General features: G+C 55.6%; 1 protein-coding gene across 3 annotated transcripts in view; it reads left to right on the top strand.

Moving 5' to 3' along the window:
* CD6 (CD6 molecule) overlaps positions 1-24,130 on the top strand; it is a 36,993-nt gene extending 12,863 nt beyond the window's left edge. The window contains exons 2-13 of one of the 3 annotated variants that reach the window (XM_079104383.1): positions 12,540-12,608; positions 13,518-13,868; positions 14,298-14,609; positions 15,184-15,486; positions 16,644-16,709; positions 18,443-18,583; positions 18,932-19,030; positions 19,974-20,096; positions 21,379-21,450; positions 21,653-21,907; positions 22,165-22,266; positions 22,625-24,130. In XM_079104383.1, coding sequence (XP_078960509.1) covers positions 12,540-12,608; positions 13,518-13,868; positions 14,298-14,609; positions 15,184-15,486; positions 16,644-16,709; positions 18,443-18,583; positions 18,932-19,030; positions 19,974-20,096; positions 21,379-21,450; positions 21,653-21,907; positions 22,165-22,266; positions 22,625-22,689 — 1,958 coding nt within the window. In that variant the 3' untranslated portion in view covers positions 22,690-24,130. The remainder of the gene's footprint in view (positions 1-12,539; positions 12,609-13,517; positions 13,869-14,297; positions 14,610-15,183; positions 15,487-16,643; positions 16,710-18,442; positions 18,584-18,931; positions 19,031-19,973; positions 20,097-21,378; positions 21,451-21,652; positions 21,908-22,164; positions 22,267-22,624) is intronic. The other 2 variants (XM_079104384.1, XM_079104385.1) reach the window with 2 other exon arrangements.
* Positions 24,131-26,181: the final 2,051 nt, after the last annotated feature.

Raw genomic sequence — 26,181 nt, 5'->3', positions numbered from 1 at the left:
GCTGTCTTAGTTCCAGCCACCTCACTATAACCCCGAAACTCAGCCCTGCAAAGCTTTTGTGTGTGACAGACTCCATTGGCATTGGAAGTGAAGGATGGCATCTCCCTCCATCTTCTCTCCTCCCTTCCAAAACTCTCTAGAAGCTCCTCTGAGCTCCCTGCAAGCAATTTTTGTTGCAGGTGTAGGTGTAAAAGGGGTGACTTAGTTTCCTAGGGCTGCCACAAAGTTTCACAGACTGAGCGGCACAAACAACAGAAATAATTTTCACACAGTTCTGGAGGCTGGAAGTCCAAGATCCAGGTGTCAACCGTGAGGGAGAATCTGCTCCCTATCTCCCCGTACCTTCTAGAGATTTGCTGGCAGCCTTTGGCATTCCTTGGGTTTGTAGAAACATCACTGCAATGTCTGCCTTCATTTTAATATAGCTTTTACCTACAAAGTGTGTCTGTGTCGGATTTTAGGAGGACACTTATTGGATTAGGTTCTCCCTTCATGACCTTAGTTTAACTTGATTAACTCTTTAAAGACCTATGAGTCCTAAGGTCACCTTTGAAGTACTGGGACTTAAGATTTCAGCGTATTTTTTTGTGGGTGGGGGAGGGACATATTCAGTCTATAGTCGTGTGTGTGAATGGGTCATTCATTACCGCAGGTTCAGACAGAGATGAAGAAGCCCACCCTACACTCCTCAGGAGCAGCATCCCTGGGCTATGACGATGGACTTGTTTTCTAAGTGACTGTACCAAGTCTGTGCCCAGCCGCGCACTCCCCTCTCACCCAGGCCATCTCACTTACCATCCAGGGTGCAGAGCAGTGTCCCCGGCTGTGGTCGGGCCTCCCTCAGACCACAAGGCCGGGTACGTTCTTGTATTTGTGGTCCTGCGTCTCCTCGTCGCCCCGAGTGCCTGTTTCTGACTGGTGCCTGTTTTCTATATTCTCACCTTTTCCCTTTTCTGAGGAGGGTTTCCATTAGTGCATGTGAAGAGAGGAAGAGGAAGGGGAGGTTAGGGTGACTTTTCTGGCCTCGTTTCTATGTGTGTGTGGTACTGGGGATTGAACCCAGAGTCCTGTACCACTGAGCTGCAACCCGAGTCCTTCTTATTTTATTTTTTGAGAGAGGGTCGATATGTTATCCAGGCTGGTCTCAAACGTGCAATCCTCCTGCCTCAGCCTCCCGAGTGTTGGGATTTGAAGTGAGGGCTTGAGTGCCTTTGCCAAGAGGCACAGGGATCCCCTTGACACCAGGCCACTGGTAGACCAAAGTGTGCCTGTGTGCGGGCGTGTACGGAGAGAGGAGCAGGTCGCCACCCTGCAGGCGCTCTGGAAAGGTGCATGTTATGTAGCTCGGGCTGGGCAAAGCCCCGGATGCCTGCTTCTCTCCATTACTTTCTCATCCCTAAAAACTCCTACTCATCCTCTAAAATCCCTCTTATTTGTTCCTTGCTCTTTGAAGTTAAAATTATTCTCACCTGCCTCTATTTTTCCCAGAACACTTTGTCATCATATCAACCATAAGCGTGTCTGTGCCCTCCACAGGGGCGTGGGGCCTGGCACTGAGCTGACTGAGAGTGAGGAATCCCTGGGAGATGAATGAATGGCTTCTCCCCAGCTGAGCATTCGAGAAGGGCCGTGAGCTGCTCAAAGGCACCCTAGATGTAACTTGCAGAGGGGAGCAAGGGACAGTGATGTACGGGACAGCTAAGAGTGTGGTTTGGATGTAGAGAGACCTGAAGTCAAATTCTGAATCCACTTCTTGGTAGCTGTGACCTTGGGGAGATCACCCCATGCTGCCGAGCCTCGGTTTTCTTATCTGAAAAATAGATGTCAAGGGCCCCTGCAGAAGATTAGGAGGAGTGTGCTTAGGGGCAGATGGTGGCTGTTCAGATGCCACCTCCCTTCCAAGGAACCCATGTTTGTTTCCTGAACTTGAACCCTGGGTCCACTAGGACCTTGAGCCACATGGATCCATATGGCCATTGGCCACTGCCAGCTCCCAGCAATTAAGGACACGTGGTGGCCACAGAGCCTCAGGCTGAACATCCCCAGAGCCTTCTCAGCTTCTCTGCGAACCTGGATTTAGTGACAGAGAGGAGGTGGGTGGTGGGTGGGAAGGGGAGCCACTGGGCACTGGAGACAATCTGGTACTCTGGCTGCTGAGCCAGGTTGGTCCTGCGTTCCAGCCCAGCCTCAAGTGCCGGCTGTCTTAGAAGGGCTGTGTTTCCTGCCAAGAAGGGATACTGATGACTTCTGGGGGGCTCCTGGATGCCCCAACGAGAGGTGGCCTTCTCTTAGATCACCTTGGAAAGGTCTCAGCATCTCTCCCTGGAGTGGGGACAATTTTCACACCCAGGCTTCATTCACCCAGAAACTGATGCTTCAGCAACTCTGGGAGACTTCGAAGCAGGGCCCCTCTGAGAGCCAGTGGGTGGGGGCAGGCCCCCTGGGAAATCCTGCGGGCCAGCAGTGTCAGCCTCCACTCTTCCCAGCCGCAGAGGCCAGCCCAGACTTCCCAGAGGGCCACGCTCTGGGGGATTTTAGTCTTGAATTTAGTCTCTTGAGTCTCGAGCCCAACACACTAGGCCCATCCTCCTCCTGGCCTCTGCTCACGCTCTGTCCTCTGCCCTTCTACCTCCCCTCACCTGGCCAGGCTGCCTGCTGTCATGGGAAGAGTGACTCGGGCAATGCACTTGGACTTGAATCCTGGCTGTGGACTCCAAGCTGTGTGACCTTGAGCTGGTAGCTGAATTTCTCTGAGCTCCTTTGTCGGTAAAATGGGTTTTATAATCGTGCTCCCTCATAGGTTGTAATATGTATCAAACACAGAGGAAGTCCTGGGTAAATGTCAGCCTGCTTCCCCTGCCCAGTGACATGCTCCTTGACCTTTAAGCCCTAGCCCAAAGGCACCTCTCCTGTGATACATCCTGGACTCCAGTCACCTCCACCTGGTCCCAGCAGGCCTCTCCCTACTCTGGGTTCCTCCAGAACAGCAATCGTGACTCTCTCGGCGTTACCTCCCACAGATATGATTCTAGTTGGCTCTTGACACTCAGGCCTCCTTGCTCGAGGCCAGGGCCCCCACCCCTCCACCTTCCTCATAGAACAGGGCCCGGAAATGCTTGGGGAAGGTGTGGCGAGTTCTAGAGATTTCCATCTATCGTAGGGGCAGCTAGGATTTGTTGAGCACTTATTGTGCACCCTGAGGTGATGGGGTGGTACCTCTTATGAGCTCTACTGTTTCAGAAAGTTCCTAAAGTTCTCCATCTGTAAAGTGGTGATAGTAATCACATTCGCCTCTTAGCACTGTTAAGAGCTCTCGCAATGTTTCCCCAACCCCGGAAGGGCACAAAGATCATTGGCAGGACACAGTGGTAAGACTCAGACAGTTTACAAAGGTTTTTCACATATGGCTACTTTTAAAAATTATTTTTTATTTTGATCACTAAATCATATATAATAAATTGTCACAGAATTAAGAAAATACAGAAAAACAAAAGAAACAACTTACCAAGGATGCTGCCTTCAGAGAGCGATTGTTACTACCCTGTTACAGAATCTTCCAGACACCCACTGAGAGCAATATTGCAAACACACAGAAATGCATTTTGAGGATTTTAACAATCCCAGGGCATTCAACCCCACCCTCACTGAAAAAAGGTTGACATTTCCACCTTTGCCCAGATCTAACGAGGAAATAATTAATAAGACGGGAAACCTTGCAGCTGCTGTTGAAAAGTCTCCTCGTCCTTCCCCACACAGAGCTTGAAAGCATCTTTTCCTTCCTTGTTTTTAGGTTCTCATTACACAAAAAGGCATCCATGCACTCGGGTGATATCGGGGCATGAGATGTGTTTTGTGTGGATGGTTTTGTGTGGATGGTTTTCTGATGCAGAATCTTCTACAATTTATAGTTCTCATTACGTTTTCAACATCCATCTAAGGAGAGGGAGGGAGAGAATGGGGGTAGAGAGAGACAGAGGGGGAGAGAGAGAGAGAGAGAGAGAAAGAGAGAGCGGGATATATAGTTCATTCATTTAACTGGAGAATCCAGTCTATGATACAACAGAGTGCATTTGTTTCCAATTGGTGGACTGTTGTTGCTACTTCTAATTTTCTTCTGTTACAGTGAACAACCCCGAGAGTATCCTATTTTCTAGGATATATGTATACACATAAAAGAATAGTTTTGGGGTTAAGGATCTTGAATTTTATTTATTGTCAGCACTGTTTAATGCGCCATATTATAAAGACATGCTCAGTCCTGCATATGGGGTCTGTAATCTGCTTTGCCACCTACCACGCATGAGCGAGCACATGCGTACATCTATCTTCTTGGGCACTTACGGAGGCCCAGGAGCTGGGTTTGTCTTGTAAGTTTGCATCAGTCCTGTGAGGCTTCCCTGACTATGAGGTGAGCGAGGTAAGTTGAGTACATGGAGAGATGTGCCCAAGGTCACGCAAGAGTAAGGAGAAAGCTGGGTCTGGAACCCAGACGAGTGATTCCAATCCCAGGCTCCTCCTGCTGCCCAAGACCCAGTAGATAGTTTTCTCCAACCGGATCTAAGGGCTCCATGCAAGACCTCCCCCTGGAGGAGGGACCTGGACATCCTCCTCCTCCACTCAGTAGTCTGAATTCTTATGGCAGATCAAGAAGATGGGTTCCATGAAAGGCCAGTGCTTCTGACCCTTTGGGCTTTCTTGGAGCCAAATCCTCACTGTTGTCCCTTGGGATTTTTAATGAGAGGCTCATGACCCTCCATATGGTGGTGTCTCATCTTACCACCTAGTAGCTGCGGGGGAGTGGGGGGAAGTACAGCCCGAGCAAGCCTTGAGGCCGAGACCGAAGCCTCTTCTTTTAGAGAAACTCCTGTTGCCATGGCAACTGCAGCCCACATCTCCTCTCCAGGAACACCTGTCGCCATCTTTGCAGATCCAGGAAGCCAACAGCCAGGTTGTGAGTGAGAGGGGCCTCTGACAAGGTTCAGAAGGAAAATGGGAAGGGAGGAGGGAAGGTGCCGCCTTGGGGAAACCAGAATTGGCCCTTTAGAGAAGGCGGAAGGGCCCTCAGAGTCATCTCGAAGCCCAGGATGGGATGAATATAGAACCAATGGCCAACTGTCCTCCCCAACCCACTCAGGACTGCACCAGAGGAAGGACATCCCAGCCTCAGGAGGGGGGATAATAAGAGCAACTGCCAAAGACCAAGCCCCCAGCACTTTCCATCTATCATCCATGAACCCCTCAAAGCAATCCTGTGTGGCCTGCACCTGGTGCCCAGAGCCAAAACCCAACTGGGCTTAGTGACTTTCCCAAGGTCTCATAGGTAGTGAGCCACAGAGATAGTTTAGATTGCTGTTTTGTCTGTCTCCAAAGTCCCTCTTCTATTAAAAAAAAAAAAAAAAAAAAAAAAGGAATTTCCTGAGTTTGGAGGCTGTGACGCAGATGAATTGGTACCTGGGAAGGTTGCGGCTCTTCTACTCTCCACATCATTCCACTTACACTTATCTCTCAAATACCCGCCCCAGCTCCCAGCACAGGGAACAAGTTCAGCAAATGTTAATGGAATTGAACGCAGGCCAGCAACAGACTCATTTCTCAGCCTTCAAGGGGAACGTGGCCCAGACGCTCTCACTTTCTCCGGCAAGCAGGGGAGTTCCAGAAATTAAACGAACCCCAAAGCCTATCATGTCACATTGATCTTATCGTTCCGCTTCTTCGCAGCAGAGATTAGGAATTGTCCTTTACTTCTCCTTGGATTTGGTGGTAGAGGAGCAGAGTATTAAAATCCAGGCATGCGTGGAAGGCGACCCGCAGATGAACATCCTCTGCCGTGTGACGTGGTGACAAAGTTTTAAAAGACTGCCTTTCTTTGGCCTGAGTGACTACAGTCCTGCAGCACTGGGACTCAGGGAGCCTTCTTTTGCCATCTACTTCTCTGTGTCAATCAGGTGCATAGAGTTTTCTTTGAGTCCCCAAACCCTTCCTGAGGATAACAGAAAAGTGTAAAAACGGACAAAAATCCTGTAAAATAATACTGCAACATCAAACTCCTGGCTTTGCTTTTGACCCCAAAGAGCGAGAAGTAACTCCAACATTCCTGGGCTTGGAGACCCCAGAGGGTACAAGCTGGTTCAGTCACTTTAGTAGGTCACAGGGGTAAGCCACAGGGACAGGTCCAAATGAGCCCCCAGCATAGCTTCAGTCTGTTGAGACAAAGCAAATTCAGCCCAGCTGAGTGTCACGATGCCTCCGAGTGTTCAAAGGCAGAACACAGTCATCCCTCTCTGTCAAATAACGGTACTGGTGTGAGCCAGCCCTACACTTCTCCCCAGTGTTAACAGAATTGCACGGATTTTCTTCTTCGCGGTTGCCTTAGTGATTGCTCACCACCAACAACATGAGGCGAATCTCTAAACTCTCCTCAACGGGGCCTCCACTCAGGGCTCCTGCCCTGCAGATTCAGAGGTTCTACTAGTTCTAGACTCTTCCAAATGGACTGTCTCTCCAGCCTCAGAATCGAAAAAAAGGCTGTTAGGGAGGGAGCCAATTGTGGGAAGGTGTGGGGCAGCTCGTGGCTGGAGGCCAGACCTCTTGTCCCTGCTATGAGGGCCGTGGGGCTAATGCCTCCCCGGGACCTCTGCCCTGGCGGAGGGAGGTCTCCTCATTGCTGCTCATCTTTGGAGTCAGGGATCTTATTGGAAATTAGGCCCTGGTGCTTGCTGGGCTGTGTCACCGATGCTGGGGAGATGCGGGCGATGGTGTGTAAGCTCAGCGTTGGTGGAGCACTGCAGAGTCAGAAGGAGCAGGGAGACCACCCTGCCTTTCTCCCTTGGCATGGCTGCCAAGCAGAAACCAATGTTAGTTTCCAACCCAGTGGGATGGAGTGGTTAAGAATGCAAGATCTGGAACCAGACAGACCGGGTCCCACCCCTCCCGCCCCCACAAAAAAGAAAAACTCTGTGCCTCCGTTTCCCCATCTGGTAGACTTACTGTGAGAATCACGTTGGCTCATTCCTCTGAAGTAGTTCTTAAAGGACTTGGTGCACAAATTGACTGTCTAAATGCCAACTGTAGTTGCTGTGGGGTGCCTGGTCTGTGTTGGGTGTCTGATGTATCTCAGGGCCTCCCTTTTCCCTATCAGAATATTGGGAGCCTCACTATGTCCTTCCCTTCTCTGTACCTTAGACTGGGGACACCCAGCGGGTAATGTCCCATCAGGGTGGGTAGGACGTAGACCACTAGGCATCCTCTGACTGCTTCTTGAGTGTCCCACCATAGCTGGGAATGTTAATCCAGATGGCCACCCATTGAAACTTGGGGTCAGGGGCAGGCAGGTGTTTGGGGACCGCTTCCTGAACAGCTACTCCTTTGAATTCTCAGAGACTGAACGAGGGCGTTGGGAGGCAGGCCAGCCGGGATGCTCACAGCCTTTGTCCCCTTGCTGAAGACACAAAAGGCTGGTCTGCCTACGTGAGACACATGGTGGTCTCCAGGTCAGCAGAGCCTGTTAATTAAATATGTTAAAGTAATAGACTTTATTTAACCCAATATATCTAAAATATTGTCATTTCAACATGCTATCGATAAAACAATTACTTGCAAACCACTTTTACATTCTCTCTCTGTCTCTCATTCAGTCTTTGAAACACAGTGTGTATTTTACCAGTGAAGTACATCTCAATTTGGACACCAAAGTTTCATTAGCAATACTCGATCTGTATTCAGCTGTAAACTTTTTCCCCACATCATCAAGAACCCTTTATAGCCAGGCACGGTGGCACACGCCTGTAATCCCAGCAGCTCAGGAGGTGAAGAAAGAAGGATCACAAGTTCAAGACCAACCTCAGAAACTTAGTGAGATCCTAAACAGCCTAGTGAAACCCTGTCTCAAAATAAAAAAATAACATGGGCTGGGGATGTGGCTCAGTGCTTAAGTACCTCTGAACTCAATCGCTGGTACCAAAATAAAGGAATTCTTTATGGTTTTCCAGCAAATATTTTTAATGTGCTATTTTCCTAACCCATCCCCAGTCACTTTTAGACAATTCCCTTGTCTCCAGGTGTGGGCTTTTGTTTGGTTGCTTGCTTTGGTTTTTGTTGTTTTACTATGGGAAACAGTGCAGCCGGAAACCAAGTACTTCAGAGCTCTCTGCTACCTTACCTTGTGCCCTGATTAAATGTCACCTCATCTCATCCTCACCACAAGCCTGCAACATGGGCACATCTCTGTGGGGGCGGGTACTGGAGATTGAGCCCAGGGACCACGGAGCTCTATCTCCAGTCCTCTTTATTTTTGATCTTGAGACAGGGTCTCGATAAGTGGCTGAGGTTGGCCTCCAACTTGTGATCCTCCAGCTTCAACCTCCCAAGGGCTAGGATTACAGGGGTGTGCCACCATGCCCAGCATCCTGGGTACATATTATCTGCAATTAACAGAGAGACTACTTGAGACTCAGAGAGTTTCAATGATTTGCCTGAGTCACGCCAGTTAAACGGATGGGAAAAGGAATTTCCAACCCTCCAATTCCAAAGTGTGGACTCTGATGTCTACTGAGTGGTATTTGGGCCATTTCTTTGGGAAATATTTCAGAAATGGCAGTTCCGGACCCAGAGGGCCCGGTTTGCCGTGGCTCTTGTTGTGAGGGTGTTGACGCACACACTTGCAAACGCTTTCCACGCATCTCATGCTTCTGGCAGGTGACACGTGCCACACTTCCCACACTTTGTCTTTTTGTGGCTCCCACCTCCGCCTTTCTACAACCTCCCTTCTCCCCCTGCCTCCTCCGGCTGCACAAAATCCCTTCATCCATCCAACACTCGGCTACCTTTTATCATGCGCCTACTTTTTTCTCAGTACATCTAATGGCACCAAAGGGCGGCAGGTGCCCTCTTTCCAGCACCCTTCTGACCCCTATGGCTGGTCTGCCCAGGCAAGGTTCCTGTACTCCCTGAAGTTGCCCCATGAGTGTGCTCTGGCACCTGGGGGCCAAGCGGCCTCAGCTTTCTTCAAGGTCTGCACCTCCTCTCTCCCCAAGTCCCTCACCTCTCAGGTGTCCACGGGAAATCCCAGGGGCCGGGTGACACGGAGACCTCAGAACCCCATTTCCTCTGACCCTGGATGAGAAGGCTCTTTGGCGCTCTGAGTCCCTGGAGGGGCCCCTTCCCGGGGGTCTTCCTAGACTGCCCTCGCCCAAGGCCTCCTACTCAGGGGCTCCCGCTGGGGACTGGTTTGGAAGGCTGCTCCTTCCTGGGCTGGGAGCTCCCCGGCTTCCCTCTTCTCCTCTGCCCCTTCCTCTTCTTGCCCCATCACTTTCCAGAACCCTGGGCACAACTCAAGATGATTTCCAAGGACACACTGGAAACTTTTAGGCGGTGAATGAACTTAGCATTAAATAACAAAATTAAATAATCATCTTCTTTTCATTGCTTCTTCTGATTCTGTCAAAGAACTAGTCCATTTGATGACGATGTGTTTCCATGTCATTTCTAACATGCTTTTAGTTGTCATATGTGTATTTTAACACCATCTATTTCAAGCAAGCACTCTATCATAATATTATATCTTAATATTTTATATCTTAATATTTTCTAGTACTTTTGCATGTCAGCATATGTAACTAATTTTTTATATATGGAATCATACCACACATGAGTCTTCAAAGTACAGCCTTTGAAAAAATCTCTTTCTTCATCACTAGCCTCTCTGCGTCTTGCGTTCCTCACGCGACCCAACAGGAAAATCCCCCCAACAGCTTTGGGTCTATTTCCTGCTTTGTAAAGGCCGACGAGGCACCATACTGGAAACGGACCACGGTTCATTCAGCCGTTCCCCCGTGGATGGGCATTCACCCCGTCTCCAATTTTTATGTAGTTCAAAAAGCTGTAATGGACATTTTATGTCCAGGTATCTAAAGGCTGTAAAGCAAATCCACAGCTTCCTTTTCAAATACATTTAATGTATCAAAAAAATAAAGATTAAAAAAAAAAGAACCACCTTAAGGTGTGAAGCACAGGGCCAGGCAAGACTGATAACCATGACCAGAAACAACTGCGTGGCCCCCTGTGAAGAGGCCAGGAAGGAAGGACAGTTCAAGGTCGCTTTTCTTGTTGTTTCTATAGCACAAAGACTAGAGAACTCAACAGCCAGGCTCTTTCCTGTGGAACAGGGACCATAGAATATCCGTGACGCAAAAGCCAAAATGCCTGAGTAAAAACAGTCAATATACTGCTTTGGAGACTCCTGTCCTTGAACCTGGCTCTGCCTACCTGCTCTTCCCGCTAGGGCGCTGGACCCAGCCTTGGGCCCTGCTCTCCCGGATTTCTGGTCTGGAAGAAGACATGTGCGACTTGACTCATGAGAGAACCATCCTCCACACCCAGAGAGACGCAGAACGGAGCTAGAGTCCCACATACACACAAGGTCACACACAGCCACGTCCCCTGCTAACACACACAGTTCCTCCTGCTCTCACACATACATACACACTGAAGCCAGCACCCCAATCCTCCCTCCTGTCCCCCTTTTCCTGCACACGTACAAATAATTGAAAGCTGCACAGGAGCTCTGGGACCGTTGCCGTGGGAACCAGAATTCTGAAATCCTAACTTGTGGGCATCTGAATTATTACTCTGAATATTTCATTGACTGCAGAGCTGTGCTCTGAATTCTGAGCCGTTTCCCCTTCGGGGTTCAGGCTGGGCAGCCAACCAGGGACTTAGTGAGGATGGGCAATGAAAGGCCTGATATCTGCCTGTCGGGGTGATGGAGTTGCCCAGACAGCGCTCATAGGAGGGCTGTGTCTGCTGGGAGTGTGCATGGGTGTGTGTGTGTCCTCACGCTCATGGGGTGTGAGTCCAAGGGATCTTCTAGGTGAGGCTATGGGAATGGGCAGTAGCGTGCCCAGATTTTCTGCCTCTGTTTGGGCTTCTGCTTCTGGCCGGGCCCAGATGCCCAAGGCTGTGGAAACAAGTACAGCCCCAAATCTTCATGGCTTAACACAAGAAATCCAGGCGGGTCAACACCCCCTCCTCCCAGTAGTGCATCTGGAACCCAGGGCATCTAGTATCCCACAACAGGGAAGAAACAGATGAAGGAGACTCACCTCCTCTGCCCTGGGCCCAGAAGTGGACATATGTCATTCTGCCCAGACGATAATGGCCCAAACCTAAGTGTGTGAGAAGCAGGGAATGCAGAGAGGCCCGCCTGTGCGCATGAGGGCCCTGCCACAGCCGTCTCCTCAGGCTTGCAAACCAGAACGTTCTGGGCCAGAGTGGGTGGACTCCCTGGGGGACAGGGCTTCAGGCCACACACATATCAGCCAGCGTCTCAGCAAGAAGCAGGTGGCACCCTCAAAGTAAGGGAGCTCGGCGGGGGTTTATTTTATAAAGAGCACTCACAAAGGATGCTGCAGTAGCCAGCATCCAGGAGCTGCTAAGCCGTTATTTCCCAGGCCCAAGAAGACAAGACCAGAATGGACAGGAGACCCAGGAGGGGGTAAAGGAGAGATAACTACCTTGAGAGGAGCAGTGACCTTCAGATAAGGACAGCCGGCTCAAGGGACCTCACAGGGAGGGAGGAAGGGAAGTAGAAGCCACAACTTCACTCTCCTCCTTTCCCCCCAACTCTACTGGGGTTCCCCATTAATTGGACCCAACAGGAGCCCAAAGGCCCAGGAAGATGCTGAGGTCAGTTTCCTGGGGCAGAATCAATAGTGGCTCTGGAGGTAGGAGAGGACTCTATCTGGCCTCAATGATTTGGGCCTCCCTTTCCTAATCTGTGAAATGGGACCGCTATTACCTCGCTTGCTTCTTTGTCAGAAGCAAATAGACGCTGTATGTAAAGACCTCACATGTGAAATCCTCGGCAAAGGTCAGTTTCTCACCATCTAAAAACACCTGTAGTCTGTGGTTCCCAGGTCAGCATGTGCCAATCATCCTAAAGTCTGGTATGAAATTCTCAAATTCTCCAAGCAAAAATGTTTTTCCTGCACAAGGCCCCAGGTTCAATCCTCAGAAAAAAAAAGTCTTTCCTAAATCACTCCCACGTCCAGCCTCTGCCACATGCCAGGTGTTTCAGAGATTGTCTCATTGTAGCTTCACCATACTTTCCTAAGTGTTACTGTCAACAAACCAGGACTGGCAGAGGTGAAATCGCCCACCCACAGTCACAAGGTAGGTCTGCCTCAGAGGCCACTTGCCGTCCCTCCCCGTTCCACTTTTTTCCCACAGTTTTCAAGTGTTGTACTATCATTGTGCAGAAAGGTGGCCTTTGTGTCGTCCATCTGTCCGTCCGTGCACACTCTACTCTGACTCCTGAGGCCGCGTGCACTTCGTAGGTGAAGTAGAAGAGCTGCCACTGTCAAGTGTGAGGTTTTACCCTGACCGCAGGCAAAGGCACCCAAGGCCAAGGACTATGTTCCATCCAAAGGCCTCGTATAGACAGGCCCCAGAAAGTGCCACCCCCGCCCCCATCACCAGGACATCTCTGCGACCTCCGTGCCTGAGCTCACACACCCACCACGGCTGCTGCTGGTTCATTGCAGGTCTGCCGTCTCCAGCCCCATCAGGCCAGCTCAACACCAGCAGTGCAGAGAGCAAGGCTGTGGAGACAGGTGAGTGAACAATCTTTTGGGGGGTCCATGGTCAGCTTGTTGAGACCAAACAGGTGGTGTCCTGGAGTTGTGAAAAAGGGAAGCAGACTTTTAGGGGAAGATCCCTGGGACTGGAGTTCACCACTCGATTTCACTGTGAGAGCTGAGAACTCCCATCTGTGAACTGTCACCAAGAAGTGGCACACCTGGGCAAGGCATGTGTGGAGCACCTTTGGGGATTATTTGTTTAGAACAAAGAGCTCATGGTCGGGGTGCTGGGGTGCACCCCAGATTAGCTGTGCATTTACTGAGCACATGTTTATTACGGGCCCACTGTGTGCAAAGCTCTGTGCTAACACTGGGGTGTGATCCTGGGCAAAAATGGGCAGGTGGTTCCCAAGGGAAGGGCTCTGGAGAAGGGAGGACCAACTTCCTGCAGAAGCCCCTCTTCCCCTGGTGACCAACCTTACATCCCTTCTGTGGCAGCTTTCAAGACAGTAGCTTCTGAGTAGCCAAGGGACTTGGGAGGGGACACAAGGTCCCCACTGGGACAAGGCCCCCGAACCTGAAGTTCACTTTCTTTTGACAAAGGGTGCCCCTAGAGACAGTGGCAAAGGAGAAAGATTCATGGGACTGGGAGTCTGGTCCTCTGTCACCTCAGGCCTAACCCATTTTAACCCTAAAATCACCCCAGAGCCACTCCTCCAGACTCTAAGGAAAACCAGAGAGGTCAGGCCTGGCAGGGGACTTGGGAATGACTTAGCCCAGCCCCATTTTGCAGACTGGAAGGCTGAAGCCAAGATCCCCGAGCTGGGTGTTGGAGTCACTCTGGGTTAGTGGTGGAGTCCCAGCCACTGCCCACCCCACTACCACTCCTGGATCTGCCGAGTCGGAATTGAAAGAGGTCCACCTCGCATCTGACTCTTCCAGGGGAGCGGCTGGGGGTCCGCCTGGCGAACGGGAGCAGCCGCTGCAGCGGGACGGTGGAGGTCCGACTCGGGGCATCCTGGCAGCCCGTGTGCAGGGCGCTCTGGGGCAGCAGCGCCTCCGAGGCCGTGTGTCGCGCACTGGGCTGCGGCGCGGCGGAGGCAGCTGCCCCGCGGGTCCTGCCGACTCCAGAGCCGTCTCCTGAGCCAGCTGCAGGGAACACCAGCGGGGCCCCCAACGCCACCAGGGCCCTAGCGCCAGCCGTCCAGTGCAGCGGCGCCGAGTGGCCACTCTGCTGGGTGGTGGACCGCGCGTGCAGCCGAGACGGGAGGCCGGCCCAGCTCACCTGTGCAGGTACCTGCATCGGCCCCACTCCTCGGGCTCTCAGCCACTGCCCCTCGCTCCAACCGCAGGACCCAGGCCTTGCGCTGGGACCCCCAGTCCCCGCCTGCGCCAACGCAACCGGTTCCCAGGCGGGAGTCCCACAGAGAGCTCTTTCCAAATCGGAGCAGAGCCTCCCTTGCTCAGTCCCTTGGTCCCCCTCGGGTCCCATCCTGACCTGGTCTGTGGCTCTCCTTACTGGGCCACCTCACTCCCCTTCTTTCCATAGACATGAATATGTCAGGTTCCAGGCTCCCCTGCCCGGGACCCCCGGCCTGCAGCTCCGCCCACCGGGTGGGCAGCGGGCGGGCATGGATTCCAGTCCTGCGCCAGGCCCGGCCTCGCCCCGCGCTCCGGCCCCTCCCTCCCTGACCGCGCCCCCGCCACACCCTCCCCCCTCAGAGAACCGCGCTTTGCGGTTGGTGGACGGGAGCAGCCCCTGCGCTGGCCGCGTGGAGATGCTGGAGCGCGGCAAGTGGGGGACCGTGTGCGACGACGCGTGGGACCTGGAGGATGCCCAAGTGGTGTGCCAGCAACTAAAATGCGGCTGGGCAGTCCAGGCCCTGCCAGGGTTGCACTTCGCCCCCGGCAAAGGGCCCATCCACCGCGACCAGGTGAACTGCTCAGGAACTGAGGCCTACCTGTGGGACTGCCCAGGGCTGCCAGGGGACCAGTACTGTGGCCACAAGGAAGACGCCGGGGTGGTGTGCTCAGGTCAGTGGGTCCTCCGTGGGCACAGCACCGGAGGGGGTTCTCCATAGCACCTGGGCCCTGTGCCCGGGTTAGTGCTGGAGAGATGGTCCCTGCTCACAGTCCAGGAGGGGAGGGGGGACCCAAACAAACAGTTCAAGGAGAAGGTGACGTTAGAGGTAGGACCTGCCTGGGTGAGGGCTGGTCACCTGGTTTAGAGCAGGAAGGGAGTCCTCCATTGGACCTGGAGCTATAGGACCATCCAGGGGAGACTAGGTTCTGGTCCAGCCGGTGCTTCGCATTCCTATGAACGAGAATGGGGACAGCGATTAAAACGTCAGTACTGACTCAGTGGGATTCTGCGTTGGCCATATGCTGCTGATGCTGCTGGCTCATAGAACACGCTGTGGGCAGCCAGGATCTAGGGTTCAGCAGCAGGGGTCAGCCAGCGGGAGGCAGGTGAGAGGGGCACAGGGACACAGGAGGGAGGAGACACCAGATCTGGAGGCTGATGGGCTGCATTCTTCCCTGCCCCTGGGGTCTGGAATGTCAGCTTCAAGGACCAGAACCTGACTCTGCCCCACCCCTCCCCCCACAGAGCACCAGTCCTGGCGCCTGACCGGGGGCATCGACCCCTGTGAAGGGCAGGTGGAGGTGCACTTCCGAGGGGTCTGGAGCACAGTGTGTGACAGCGAGTGGTACCTCTCGGAGGCCGAGGTGCTGTGCCGAGCCCTGGGCTGTGGAACCGCGGTGGACCAGCCCAAGGGACTGCCCCATTCCCTGTCGGGCCGGATGTTCTACTCGTGTGAGGGAATGGAAGCCACCCTGTCCGACTGCTTCTGGAGGTTCAACAACTCCAACCTCTGCAGTCAGTCACTGGCAGCCAGGGTCCTCTGCTCAGGTAGCCTCCCCCACGCACCCCGTCCCACCAGATTTGGGCTAGGAACGTCCCCTGAATCCCTGTCCCGAAGGACTTGCAGCCAAGCGTCCCCTCTCCAGATCAGCGATGGCACTCCCTGGTAGGCAGTGTGCCCTCACCATGCTCGAGCAGACACTGCTGATCCACCAGGACATTCTTTTCTGCCGACGCCCAGCTCGGTCTCTGAATCATAAATCGAGTTTGCATTATTTTGTGCTAAGCAGTGGTCCCGGTTGAAGGGAGTTGGCTCCAGAGTTGAAGCCAATTTGCCATCCCAGAGCTGGTGATCATAGGAAAAATCACATCAGGAGATGCCAGTCATGATATCTGTGGCAGCATCCGGGACCCTCACCACGGGCCAGGCATTGCTGGGCACTCAGGAGCTCCTTTGGGTTCAGCCTCATACCCACTGTATGCGGTGCTATTGATTGTGAGTCACACCGTCATCATCTTATGTACCATAAAGAACAAAGGCTACCCAAATAAACTGTTGACGTGCTGTCAAAAGGTAATAAGGCCATCTTCCAATTCCAAAGGTGCTCAGTGTGAGGAGTGCAATTTCCACCTGAAGAAACACGTTGTTTGTACCTCTTGGAGGTAAACACCTGATCACAGATTCTGACTCTGCCGGGTATCAACCAGGAAGCTCTGAATGGTCCCTTAATCTCTGTGGCTTCAGTTTCCTGAATATGTGGGCGCTGATACTAGGCCTTCCACGAGGTAGCTGGGAAATCAGATCATATCCGTCAAAGGGCTTCGCCAGCTCCGCTCCTGTGTAGGCAGAACTGCCACATGGGAGTGCAGATTATGGTAATGAGACTACACCAGCATCGCGTCTCCAAGGCCCGCAACTAACCAAAGACTGAATGGAAAGGGGATTTGTGGTCTCTAGCAGATTGTACAGAAAGAAGGAAAATTCTTCTACCAGCCCTTATTCTGACCAAAGCACCTTCCCAGCATGTAATCCATGATCCTCCCATTGCTGGGGTGGGGGGTTTCCTTAGCCTTGTGCCCCAGATAGGAACATGTCCTGTTCCAGGTGACTTGTCTGTCTTGCTCAGATTCTAACACAAGGCCTGGCACACAGTAGGTGCTCAGGAAATGTGTTGAGTGAGTGAATGAGAGGTGCTTTCTGACAGGTTCTCGAAGACTGCAGAATATCTCTACCCCTGAAGTCCCCGCTAGTGTTCAGCCAGTCACTGTGGGTGAGTGCTGCTTCCCCCAGAAGCCCAGTGGCCTCTGTGGTGTGTGTGTGTGTGTGTGTGTGTGTGTGTGTGTGTACACGCACACGCACCTGGCAATGGACTGGTGGTTTGTCCCCCACCCCCATTCCCAGCCAATGCCCTTGCCTCTCTCCTGTGCTCCCCTCCCTGACAAGTAGACCACAGTCCCAGGAGTCTCCCGCCTGCTGTGAGCTCCTGCTGGGCAGGAAGCTGGAGACCCAGGGGGCCCAGTGGTCCTGATACACTCCTGGGGGCCCTCCTGGACCAGCCAGGTGGTAGGATGCTGAAGGTACCAGCCAGCTGTTTGTCAGTTCCAGGCCCTGCACCCAGTGCCCTGTCTCATTATTTCCCAAGCCTCTACTCCTCTTGGCAGCACGACCGTTGCCACAGAGGAAGGAAGAAGTGAGGCTCAGAGGAGGCTGAACGACAGCCAGTGGTGTCGCTCAGGACTGGCACCCCAGCTCTAGTGCCAGACCCAGGCTTGGTCTGCCTGCCAGCTGTGTGACGCTTGGCCAGTATTGAGGCAGACTTCTGGGGTTCAAACCACAACTGTGCCTCTTGCTGGCTGTGTGATGTTGAGCAATTCTTAACCTCTCTGAGCCTCCGATTCCTCAAGTACAAGGGATGATAATCACAGCGTGCCTCCTAATGCTGTTATCAGGCGCCAGTGAATCCATTTTTATTGAGCACTTAGCACGGGGCCTGTACTCAGAGAGCACTACCAGCCACTCATGACTGTCTAGTGCAGGCAGACAGGCCCTTGCAACTCTGGGTGATCCCACAGTCCCTTCGCCCCCTCCTGGGTCACTCTCGGTGTCTCGGACACTCTAGAGCTGGAGGCCTGGCCGTGGGTGAGGGCGCAGGAGGGAATGAGGTGCTGGGAACTGCCCAGGTTGCAGGTGGGCACCCATGGACCCCCAGCACCCCTGTTTCTTCCTGAGGTCAGGGTAGGGGGCCACACCTCCCCTAAAGAGCACAGAGAGAGCAGCATCCCAGGACCACACCCCGGGGACCAGCCCCAGCCCCTGATCCATCAGCCCATCTCCCTGGAGCCCCCGGGCCCAGCTTTCCCCCCTGCCCCCAACTGCCATGCAGCAGAAAGAAAGAAGGAGAAAGGGAGGGCGGCTTGACTCCCAGGCACAGAGAGAAGACCGAGCTCTCCCGCGGTCTGGCCAGTCACCTCTCCGGGAGGTCAGCCTTGTTGCTCCCACAAAGAATAATGCTCCTTGTAGGGCCGCATGTCCCCAAGTTCTCTTACCTCCGTCACAGAACGTTTCTCACTGTGAGGAATTGGGTCTCCATGTTGGTCTCCCGTCTAGAGAGCCCTAAAAGATCTAGATAGCCCCTCGAGGCTTTAATATTGCTATCATACTGTTATCCCCAGGATTCAATGCCTGGTACACAGTGGGTGCTCAATAATTGTCTATTGAACAAAGACTAAGTACTGAAGTGTCACACAGAGAGTTGCCAGAGGACAGTTTCAGTCAACAAATTCATTAAGTCAGTTATTCATTAATATGCATTCATTGAGCAACTACTGTATACCAAACACCTAAGGAAGATGGGGGAAATTTTTTAAAGGAAGGGAGGAAGAAGATAGGAGAAAAAGGGAAGTGGATCAGCAGTAGGGAGAATGGAAAGGCAGTGACGGGAGGCTTGACGGGAGGCCTGGGCTCTGTGCCTTTTTCTCTCTGAATCAGAGTCCTTATTTCCAGGATCTTCTGTGACAGTGACGATGGAGGACCGGGAGTCCCGGGAGCTCATGCTCCTCATCCCCTGCATCATCCTGGGAGTGCTCCTCCTCGTCTCACTGGTCTGCATGGCGGTCATCCTCCTGAGAGTTAAAGGAAAATACGGTGAGTGCACGTTCTGGAGGCCCCGGGCGGGCGCAGGGCAGGAAGCAGCAGGCCTGAGGTGTAGCCTTGGCAGGACCCCATCAGAAGTGGCGTGGTCCACCAGTGGCCACCCAGCGCTGCCCCTAGGGAGCTCCTCCTGTGATGGGAAGGATTTTCCCAGCATGCCTAGTGGATGCGGCAGGACCAGACTGTGGTGTGTGTGTGTGTGTGTGTGTGTGTGTGTGTGCGCGTGTGCGCGCGTGGGCGTGTGTTGGGGGCACGAGGAGGGAGGTGTCTCAGTGAGACCAGAACTGGAGGACTGGGAGAGGGCAAGAATGACCTGTAGAATCTCTGCCTGCCCTCCCTCAGCCCTCCCCGTGCCAGCGAACCACCAGCTCCTTCCCACCTCCATCCCAGCGGGGACCAATAGCTACCAAGCGGTCCCCATCACCATCCCCAAAGAAGAAGGTAGGATGTCACCCACCCTGATGGGGGGGGACAGGATGGGTAGACTTTCTGAAAGGTCAGTACCCCCCAAGTCTAAGCAGGACCTGGCCGGAGAGGAGAGGTGGGCCAGCTCACGTGTGGCTCCACAGCCCCGAGCAGGTCAAGTCCCTCTCTGACTTGGGGACAGATGGTGTTCCAGTCCAGTTCTCCTGCAACCCTAGGCTTTCCAGTTCTGGACAGACGCGGGCCATGGGCACTTTGGGTCTCTGTTCCACTCTGCTCTACTAATTGGCTCTGAGCTTTGTAATGCCCTGCAGAGTCCCATCAGGATTCTCCAGGGACATGATTTTATTTCCTATTTTCTGAGTAAAGACAGTTGAATCAGATATCCATCCTTTGCAGTGGGTTTGAGTTGAATCACATGCATTCTGTGCCTAGCCAATCACCTTTATCTGGGAAGAGTTCAATGCCACGAAAACCAATAGAAAACTCAGCCAAATATTAGAAAGGCGCTTTACATGCAGTGTCCATGTAACGGAGAAGAGGTGGTAACAGCCTTGCACAAAGCTGAGCCCAGGGAGCCGCTTCCTGAGAAGCACCACCTCTGCGTAGTCTGCGTCTCTGGGCAAGGGGAGAACCTCTCTGTGCCATTTCCTCAGCTGTAAAATGGGGATGACAATGTTCCTACTTTGCAGAGTCATTATGAGGGTTAAATGAGATGATATTTGTACATGTTAAAATAGTGCCCGGCACGCGGCATTAGCTGAATTAATGAAAGCTCTTCGGTTCTCCATGTCCGGAACGCGGAGGACCTTGGCAATCCCAGGCCCGCGGTCCTGTATGAGACCGACCATCTGGTGCTCTTCTGGCCACTCGCTCCTGTCCCTGCCACCCATGCTCTGGGCCCCCCTCTACGTCCACACTGCATGTCCCCCACCCCGGCCCTGCTCTGTTCTCTCCCCAGTTCCCAAGCTGCCCATCCAAGTCCGGGCCCCACCCGCCGCCGACTCGGACTCCAGCTCGGACTCCGACTACGAGCACTATGACTTCAGCGCCCAGCCTCCGGTGGCACTGACCACCTTCTACAGTGAGTGCAGGGCCGGGCTCCTGAGGGCCCCCCGCCTGCCTCGCAGAGTGATTCCACTGATCGGGGCCTTCAGAAGGCGTGGCTGGGGCAGAACTGCCCTGGGTACCTATTAGATGGAGCGTCGGTGGCCCTACCTCAGGATTCCAAAGTGCTCTGTGACCCTGGAGGCCGTCCCATCCCAGTCCTGTCTGTCCCCGTCGGTCTTAACACCATAACCAGCCCGGAGGCGCTGTGTCTGTAAGACTTAGCGAGGGATGCCCAACCCCCTCAGCTCACCGTGTCCCTCCCCGGTCCTGTCCGCTCCAGCCTCTCAGCTGGCCTGTGCAGCTCTTCCTCTGCCTGACGGGAACAGGACGGAGAAATGGCACTCACAGTGGGGCCAGGCGGCGCTGGGGGGCTGACGACCCCAGAAGCCCACGCGTGCTGGCAGTCACTCGGAAGCCTGTTAGAAATTCCCCCCACTCGCTCCCGCTGTGTGAGTTGTGATGGACGTCTGGCTGCATCCACAGAGACCCCCTGGGACAGGGTCCCCAGGAGCTGGCAGCGTTCTCGCTGCTCTGCTCCTGTCCTCGCCATCCACAAAGGCTTTCCGCCAGGTCCACCGGGCAGTACAGGCACTGCAGAGGCCGAGGCGCGCTCACTCCCTCTCTGCGCGACCCGAGCCTGCCGGCTGCCAGAGAGACAGGGGACTTGCCATCTCCTGGCCAGAGCGTGTCCAGACAGGCCAGAGGGCAATGGCTCTGGGGGACAGCCTGCCCGCCCTGCCTGCTGGCTTGGCCTCCGGGAAGGGATGGGGAGATGCCGCTTCTCCGAGTCCACAGGAACGAGTTCTGCCCGGGACACACGCTGAGCCTAAGAGGCAGGGCTGTGGGTTCCAGAGGACTGAGGCCCAGGTCCTGGAGGCCTAGGGCTGAATCTCCGCCTGTCTCGTTCTGGAACTCGAAGGTGCCACGGGGTCTGTGACAGGGTTAAGGTCCCTCCAAGGGCACCATCAGCTGCCAGGCTCTGGGGAGAAATCCCAGAGGCTCTCCCTGAGTGGTGGCAGGGGCAGCTGGGGCCGGGGCAGCCTGGCACCGTGCTGGTCCAGGGTGAAGGCCGGCCTGCCTGCACTGAGGCTCGGAGTTGGTCTGGACACAGACAGGGGCCGAAGACCTGAAGGAGCGGCTGAGCCCCTTGCTCCCTCTGGGTTGTCCTCCCTCCCAGGGAACCCCAGCCTCCTTCCAGGTTCCAAGGTCAGGGAGGTGAGCGTCGCCCCTCCCCCTACCACCTCTGCTTCTTGCAGATTCCCAGAGGCACCGGGTCACCGAGGAGGAGGTCCAGCAGAACAGGTTCCAGATGCCCGCCTTAGAGGAAGGTGAGTCTGGGTGAGCCGCCAGCCCTGCCTCCAGACTCAGCAGCTCAGCTCACCTGAAGACGGCACAGTGGCAACCTCCCTCAATGGAGGGTCCCTGACTTTAACAATTCCTGTAGGCAGGAAGTTCTTTCTAGAATCTCACTTAAGGCCCTCTTAGTATGCTGCTTCCTCTTTGCTCATCATTCTCTCTCTACCGACTCAGGGGTTGAAGAGCTGCACGTTTCCCATGTCCCAGCCACCATCCCCGGACACCACGTTGCAGACCGCCCCTCTCTGGGCCCCCAGTTTCACCCAAGGAGCAACAGTGGGTCCAGCACATCTTCTGGGGAGGACTACTGCAACAGCCCCAGCACCAAGCCACCTCCGTGGAATCCCCAGGTGTTTTCTTCAGACAGGATCCCCCTCCAGGAGCAGCCCCCCAACTTGGAGCTTGCTGGATCCCAGGCAACTTTTGCAGGTAGCTGTGTGACACCCCCGCCCAGCCCATCTTGCATCCTGTTGCAGCCGGGGCCTGAGCCAGGTGGAGTTCAGGATCCCAGCCCCAGAGCAGCAGCAATCTGCTGTGTTACCTTGGCCAAGTGTCCTCCCCCTCTGGGCCTGCACTGCCTCACTTGTCACACGGGGGCCTGGGCTGTCTGAGGGTCTCCCAGCTCCAGCAGTTCAAGAGCTGGGTGTATCCTGGTAGAGGGTGACTGGCCCTGTGGGTCCCCACAGGGCCCCCGGCTGATGACAGCTCCAGCACTTCATCCGGAGAGTGGTACCAGAACTACCAGCCGCCACCCCGGCTGCCCTCCGTGGAGCAGTCTGAGTGTCCAGGTGCCGGGCCGGGAGGGACCGGGCAGTGCAGGAGTTTGGGGGGAGCTCTGGAAGCCCTGGGTACATTAGCCCACGGGGAAGAGAGGGAGGCGTACCTGTGATCGGGAGGAGGTGGGAACGCGCTCAAGCAGGTGAGCGCGGGGGGCTCCTCGTTAGGGGCGGTGTTCAAGCAGAAGCAGCCGAGAGCGCAGCACTGTGCCCAGCACGGCCCGCAGCCTGAGCCAGACGGGCAAGGCTCTGCCCTCCGGGCTGACACTGGGGCCTGGAGATGGCAGTGAAGAGGATCAGTTGGCTTCACACGGACACCCAGGGGAGGGGGACATGAGCCTCTGCTGACCTGAGCCTCCTGGCCCCACAGGGTCCCATAACCCCCAGCGGGACTCCACCGACCAGGAGGACTACGATGACATCGGAGCTGCCTAGACTGACCCGGCCAGGCTCCAGCATGGCCCCTCTCTGCCCGCCGGCTCTCCCTACTCACTGCCTTCCATCAGACCCCGGGAAGAGGAGGGAAAGGCCCCGGAACCCCGCAGTCTCCGTCCACCAAGCAGGCTGCCGGCACAGCCCAAAACGTGGTCCCTGGCAGAGGGCGTGGCGAGGAGGGGGCTCCCTGGGTGAACTGGCAGGGCCCGGCCCACCCTCTGCAGGGGCTGGAGGGTGGTGCTGGAGGATCCCCAAGCCCTGCCACCCTCGGTGCATTGATTTCCCGAGTCCCAGGCAGTGCCCGCTCAGAGGTACCAAGGGCCCATTCTGGTGCCACCCAGAGAGGCCCCAGGCTGGGGCAGCTGGGCACAGCCACCCTGAGCAGTGGGTGGCAGCCACACACACAGGCTGTGCCAGGCCTTCCCTCACAGTGGCCACTGCACTGGGTGGGGAACAGAGCCCTCCTGGGCCCGGCCAGCTGTCAGCCAGCAGGATGTCACGCCCCCACCTAGGTCAGCCCTGCCTTTAGGACCTTCTGAGGCCACCACAGACCCGGACTGCTCTGCCCTGGCCTTCTCGTGGCTTACAAAGGAGTTGGGGGCCCAGTCCCCAGGGGGGCAGGAGGACAGAGATGTCTTCCAGGAAGGGCCCCAGGCTGCACTAAGCCCAGGTCCCCACCCGGTCTCCTTGGATGGATGTGGAGGGACGCTGCCCGGGTGAACCAGTGAATTTGCAGCGACCGGCTGAGAGTCATGCCATGTCCAGGAGAGAGGCTTGGGCCAGGCCTTTGGGGTCCTGTGCTGAATCCTGAGATTAAACAGAAATGCTGAAGGAAACCGGGACCTGGTGTGACGAGTCCTTGACCTCGGCTGGGCCCAGCTGTGTGCAGCGCGCAAGTGTGTGTGCCCGGGGCGTGCGTGGCTTCCCTCTGCAGCGGAGCGCATGAGTGCGCGCCAGCCCTTCATCCAGAAGTGTCCGGGGACACCAGCTAGCGCGGGAGGAAGAGAGGGAAGGACTGAGACAAGACGCTGCTCAGGAACAGGCTGCCCCTGGCAACGGCCGCGCTGCCCCGCTGGGTACCGGGCCTTTCGACTGCCCACCGAGGGCAGGGGACCTAGGATGCTGGTCCTCCCGCCTCTGTCGTTGGGTCAGGGGCAACCAGGCCCCTCAGCCCGTCCCCCGCCCTCCCCAGCTGCCCCTCGCGGTGCGCTGAGCCTGCTCCAGGGTCCAGAGGCACTGCCGCAGCAGGCACATCGCAAGGCGTCGTCGTTCCCGGGAGTGGCACGCGTGCACGCCGGCTCCACACGGCGCCAGCGCGGGCCGTGGCAGAGGCCGGGGCGAGCTGGGAACTTCGGTGGCCCAGCACCGTGGACAGTGTTTGGGACACAGGGACAGAAGTGTGGTGCTGTGCTCAAGGAGTTCCCACCTGAGTCCCCGGGAAGCTGGGGTCAGACCGGCAGCGGGGATGGAGGGGCGGGGCGGGGCCCAGAGGTGGAGAAGGCGGGCGCTCCCCGGGCAACCGTCGCCGGATGTGGCTTCCTGCCGCCTCGGCCCGGGGTATTCCCGGGGGAGGGGCCAGCCGCGGTGGGCGGGGCCGCTCTCGGGCTGGAGCGGGCGAGAACGCTTTTTTAATTAGACGGCCCGGGTTCCATTCCCAGCTCCAGCCTGTCCTGGCTGTGTGGCCTCGGGCAAGCCACGCACCGTCTCTGAGCCTCTCCTTGCTGTAAATTTGTGGGCAGGAGTAGGCAGCTCCAGGCGGGGGGGAGGTTAGAAGTTGGAGCATAACCCTCCCTGTCCTTGGTGGCCTTACAAAGGAGGACGGGGAGGGAGACACGCCGAAGCTCGGGGTGGCGAAGGACTTGTCAAGGTCACTAGTTAATAGCAGAGTCACAGTTCAGCCCCCACCCCACCCCTCGGGTGGACCCCGACAACCTGTATGGGATTCACTTCTCCCACGTCGCCAGAGCGCCGCCCAGGGCGGAGACACGCCCCCAGGCAGCTTGCTGGGGAAGGAGAAACCTGACACATCTCCCCTGCCCACTCCAGCCCCTGGACGGTCGGGGACACGGGATTAGGCAGGGCAAAGGGACTGAGGTCCAGAGGGTGACCACAGGCCCGGGGAGGGTGATGAGATAGGAATTTGGGACCAGAGGGAGAGATGCTGCGTCTGTGAGAAGAGCCGTGAGCGTTCAAATGCAGGAAGCACCCGCGAACCCCTGAAAGGCAGGAGCCCACGAACCACAGCGACTCCCCAGCGACAGGCCCGGCCCCTGACCTTGGCCATGCCCATGGAACACGAGGGCAGCCTGCAAGTGCGGGAAAACTGGCCCGAAATTCTGCAGCTCCCTCCGGGCTCCGCTCCCAGTCCACCCTGCACCTGTCCCTCCGTGGACATCGACAGCCAGGTGCCAGGTCCCCTCTGGAGGCGGCCCCACTGTCCTTGAGTACATTCTCCTTTCCTAAATGAACCTCTGCGCCCTGGCCTGCGGGTGGAAGCCTGCCATCCCGTCTGCCAAAAGCGGGCTGCCCCCGCGTCCAGCTCCCCTCTCTGAGAGCTCCTCTGGCCCTTCTTTGGAAACCTCTCTGCTCCTGTGACAGGACTCAGCGGTGCACCCAGAAGGACCCTTCCCCATGGCCACGACCCACCCCTGCGTGAACCAGCATGTGCCAGGCTGGAGCTGGGACTGGGGGACACAGGTCCTGTAGGCTCTGACTGAGGTCGAGCGCCAGGCTGGCGAGCAGGCTGAGGACACAGCAGGCGGCTTCCCCTCCTCCCTTAGAGCCCCTGAGTTACAACGCCCTCGAGGGTCCGGGGAGGAAACTCAAAGGGTTACGGGAGCTTGGCCGAGGAATCCCTGGTCCAGAACCCTCGCTGTTGGGTAGGGACGACATCCCAGCTGTGAGCGCACAGCCTTCAGAGAGGCAGTGCCTGAGCTAGTCCTCCGGGCTGAACAGGAAGTGGCAATCAAAGTGGAGGGGAAAGGCCTTCCAAGCCAGCGTGATCAAGACAGCAAGAGACCGAGGCTGGGGACAGTCCAGTCTAACACCAAACCTGTTTTGAGGGTGAGAGAACTAAAGCTCAGAGAGGGAAAGTAAAATACCCAAGGTCACACAGCTCAAGAATGACAGTTGGGATTTAAATACAGGACATCTAGCTTGAGAGTCTGAGCATTAACCATGGCTCTTCAGGTGGAAACTTGTTCCTGTCCCTGTGGCGCTAGAGCCACTCGGAGGGGCCCAGTCAGAGTCCCAGCCTACCTCTGGGATTTGGAGATAGCAGCCTACCTGTCTACCAGCCACACAGTCCCATGTTGCACCCTGGGACGTGGGGCTTGCGGACATACAGTCCTTCACTACCTGGGCACCCACGCTGAGCCAGGCTCTGTGCGGAGCCCTGAGCACAGCGAGGAAAGAAGCCTGGCCCCTAACTTACAATCTGGAAGAGACGGACAGAGATGGATAATGCAGTATGTCACCACAGATTGGTGGTGG

Source organism: Sciurus vulgaris, assembly GCF_902686455.1.
Source record: "Sciurus vulgaris genome assembly, chromosome: 11".
Lineage (NCBI taxonomy): Eukaryota > Metazoa > Chordata > Mammalia > Rodentia > Sciuridae > Sciurus > Sciurus vulgaris.
This window is presented reverse-complemented; position numbering and strand designations above follow the sequence as displayed.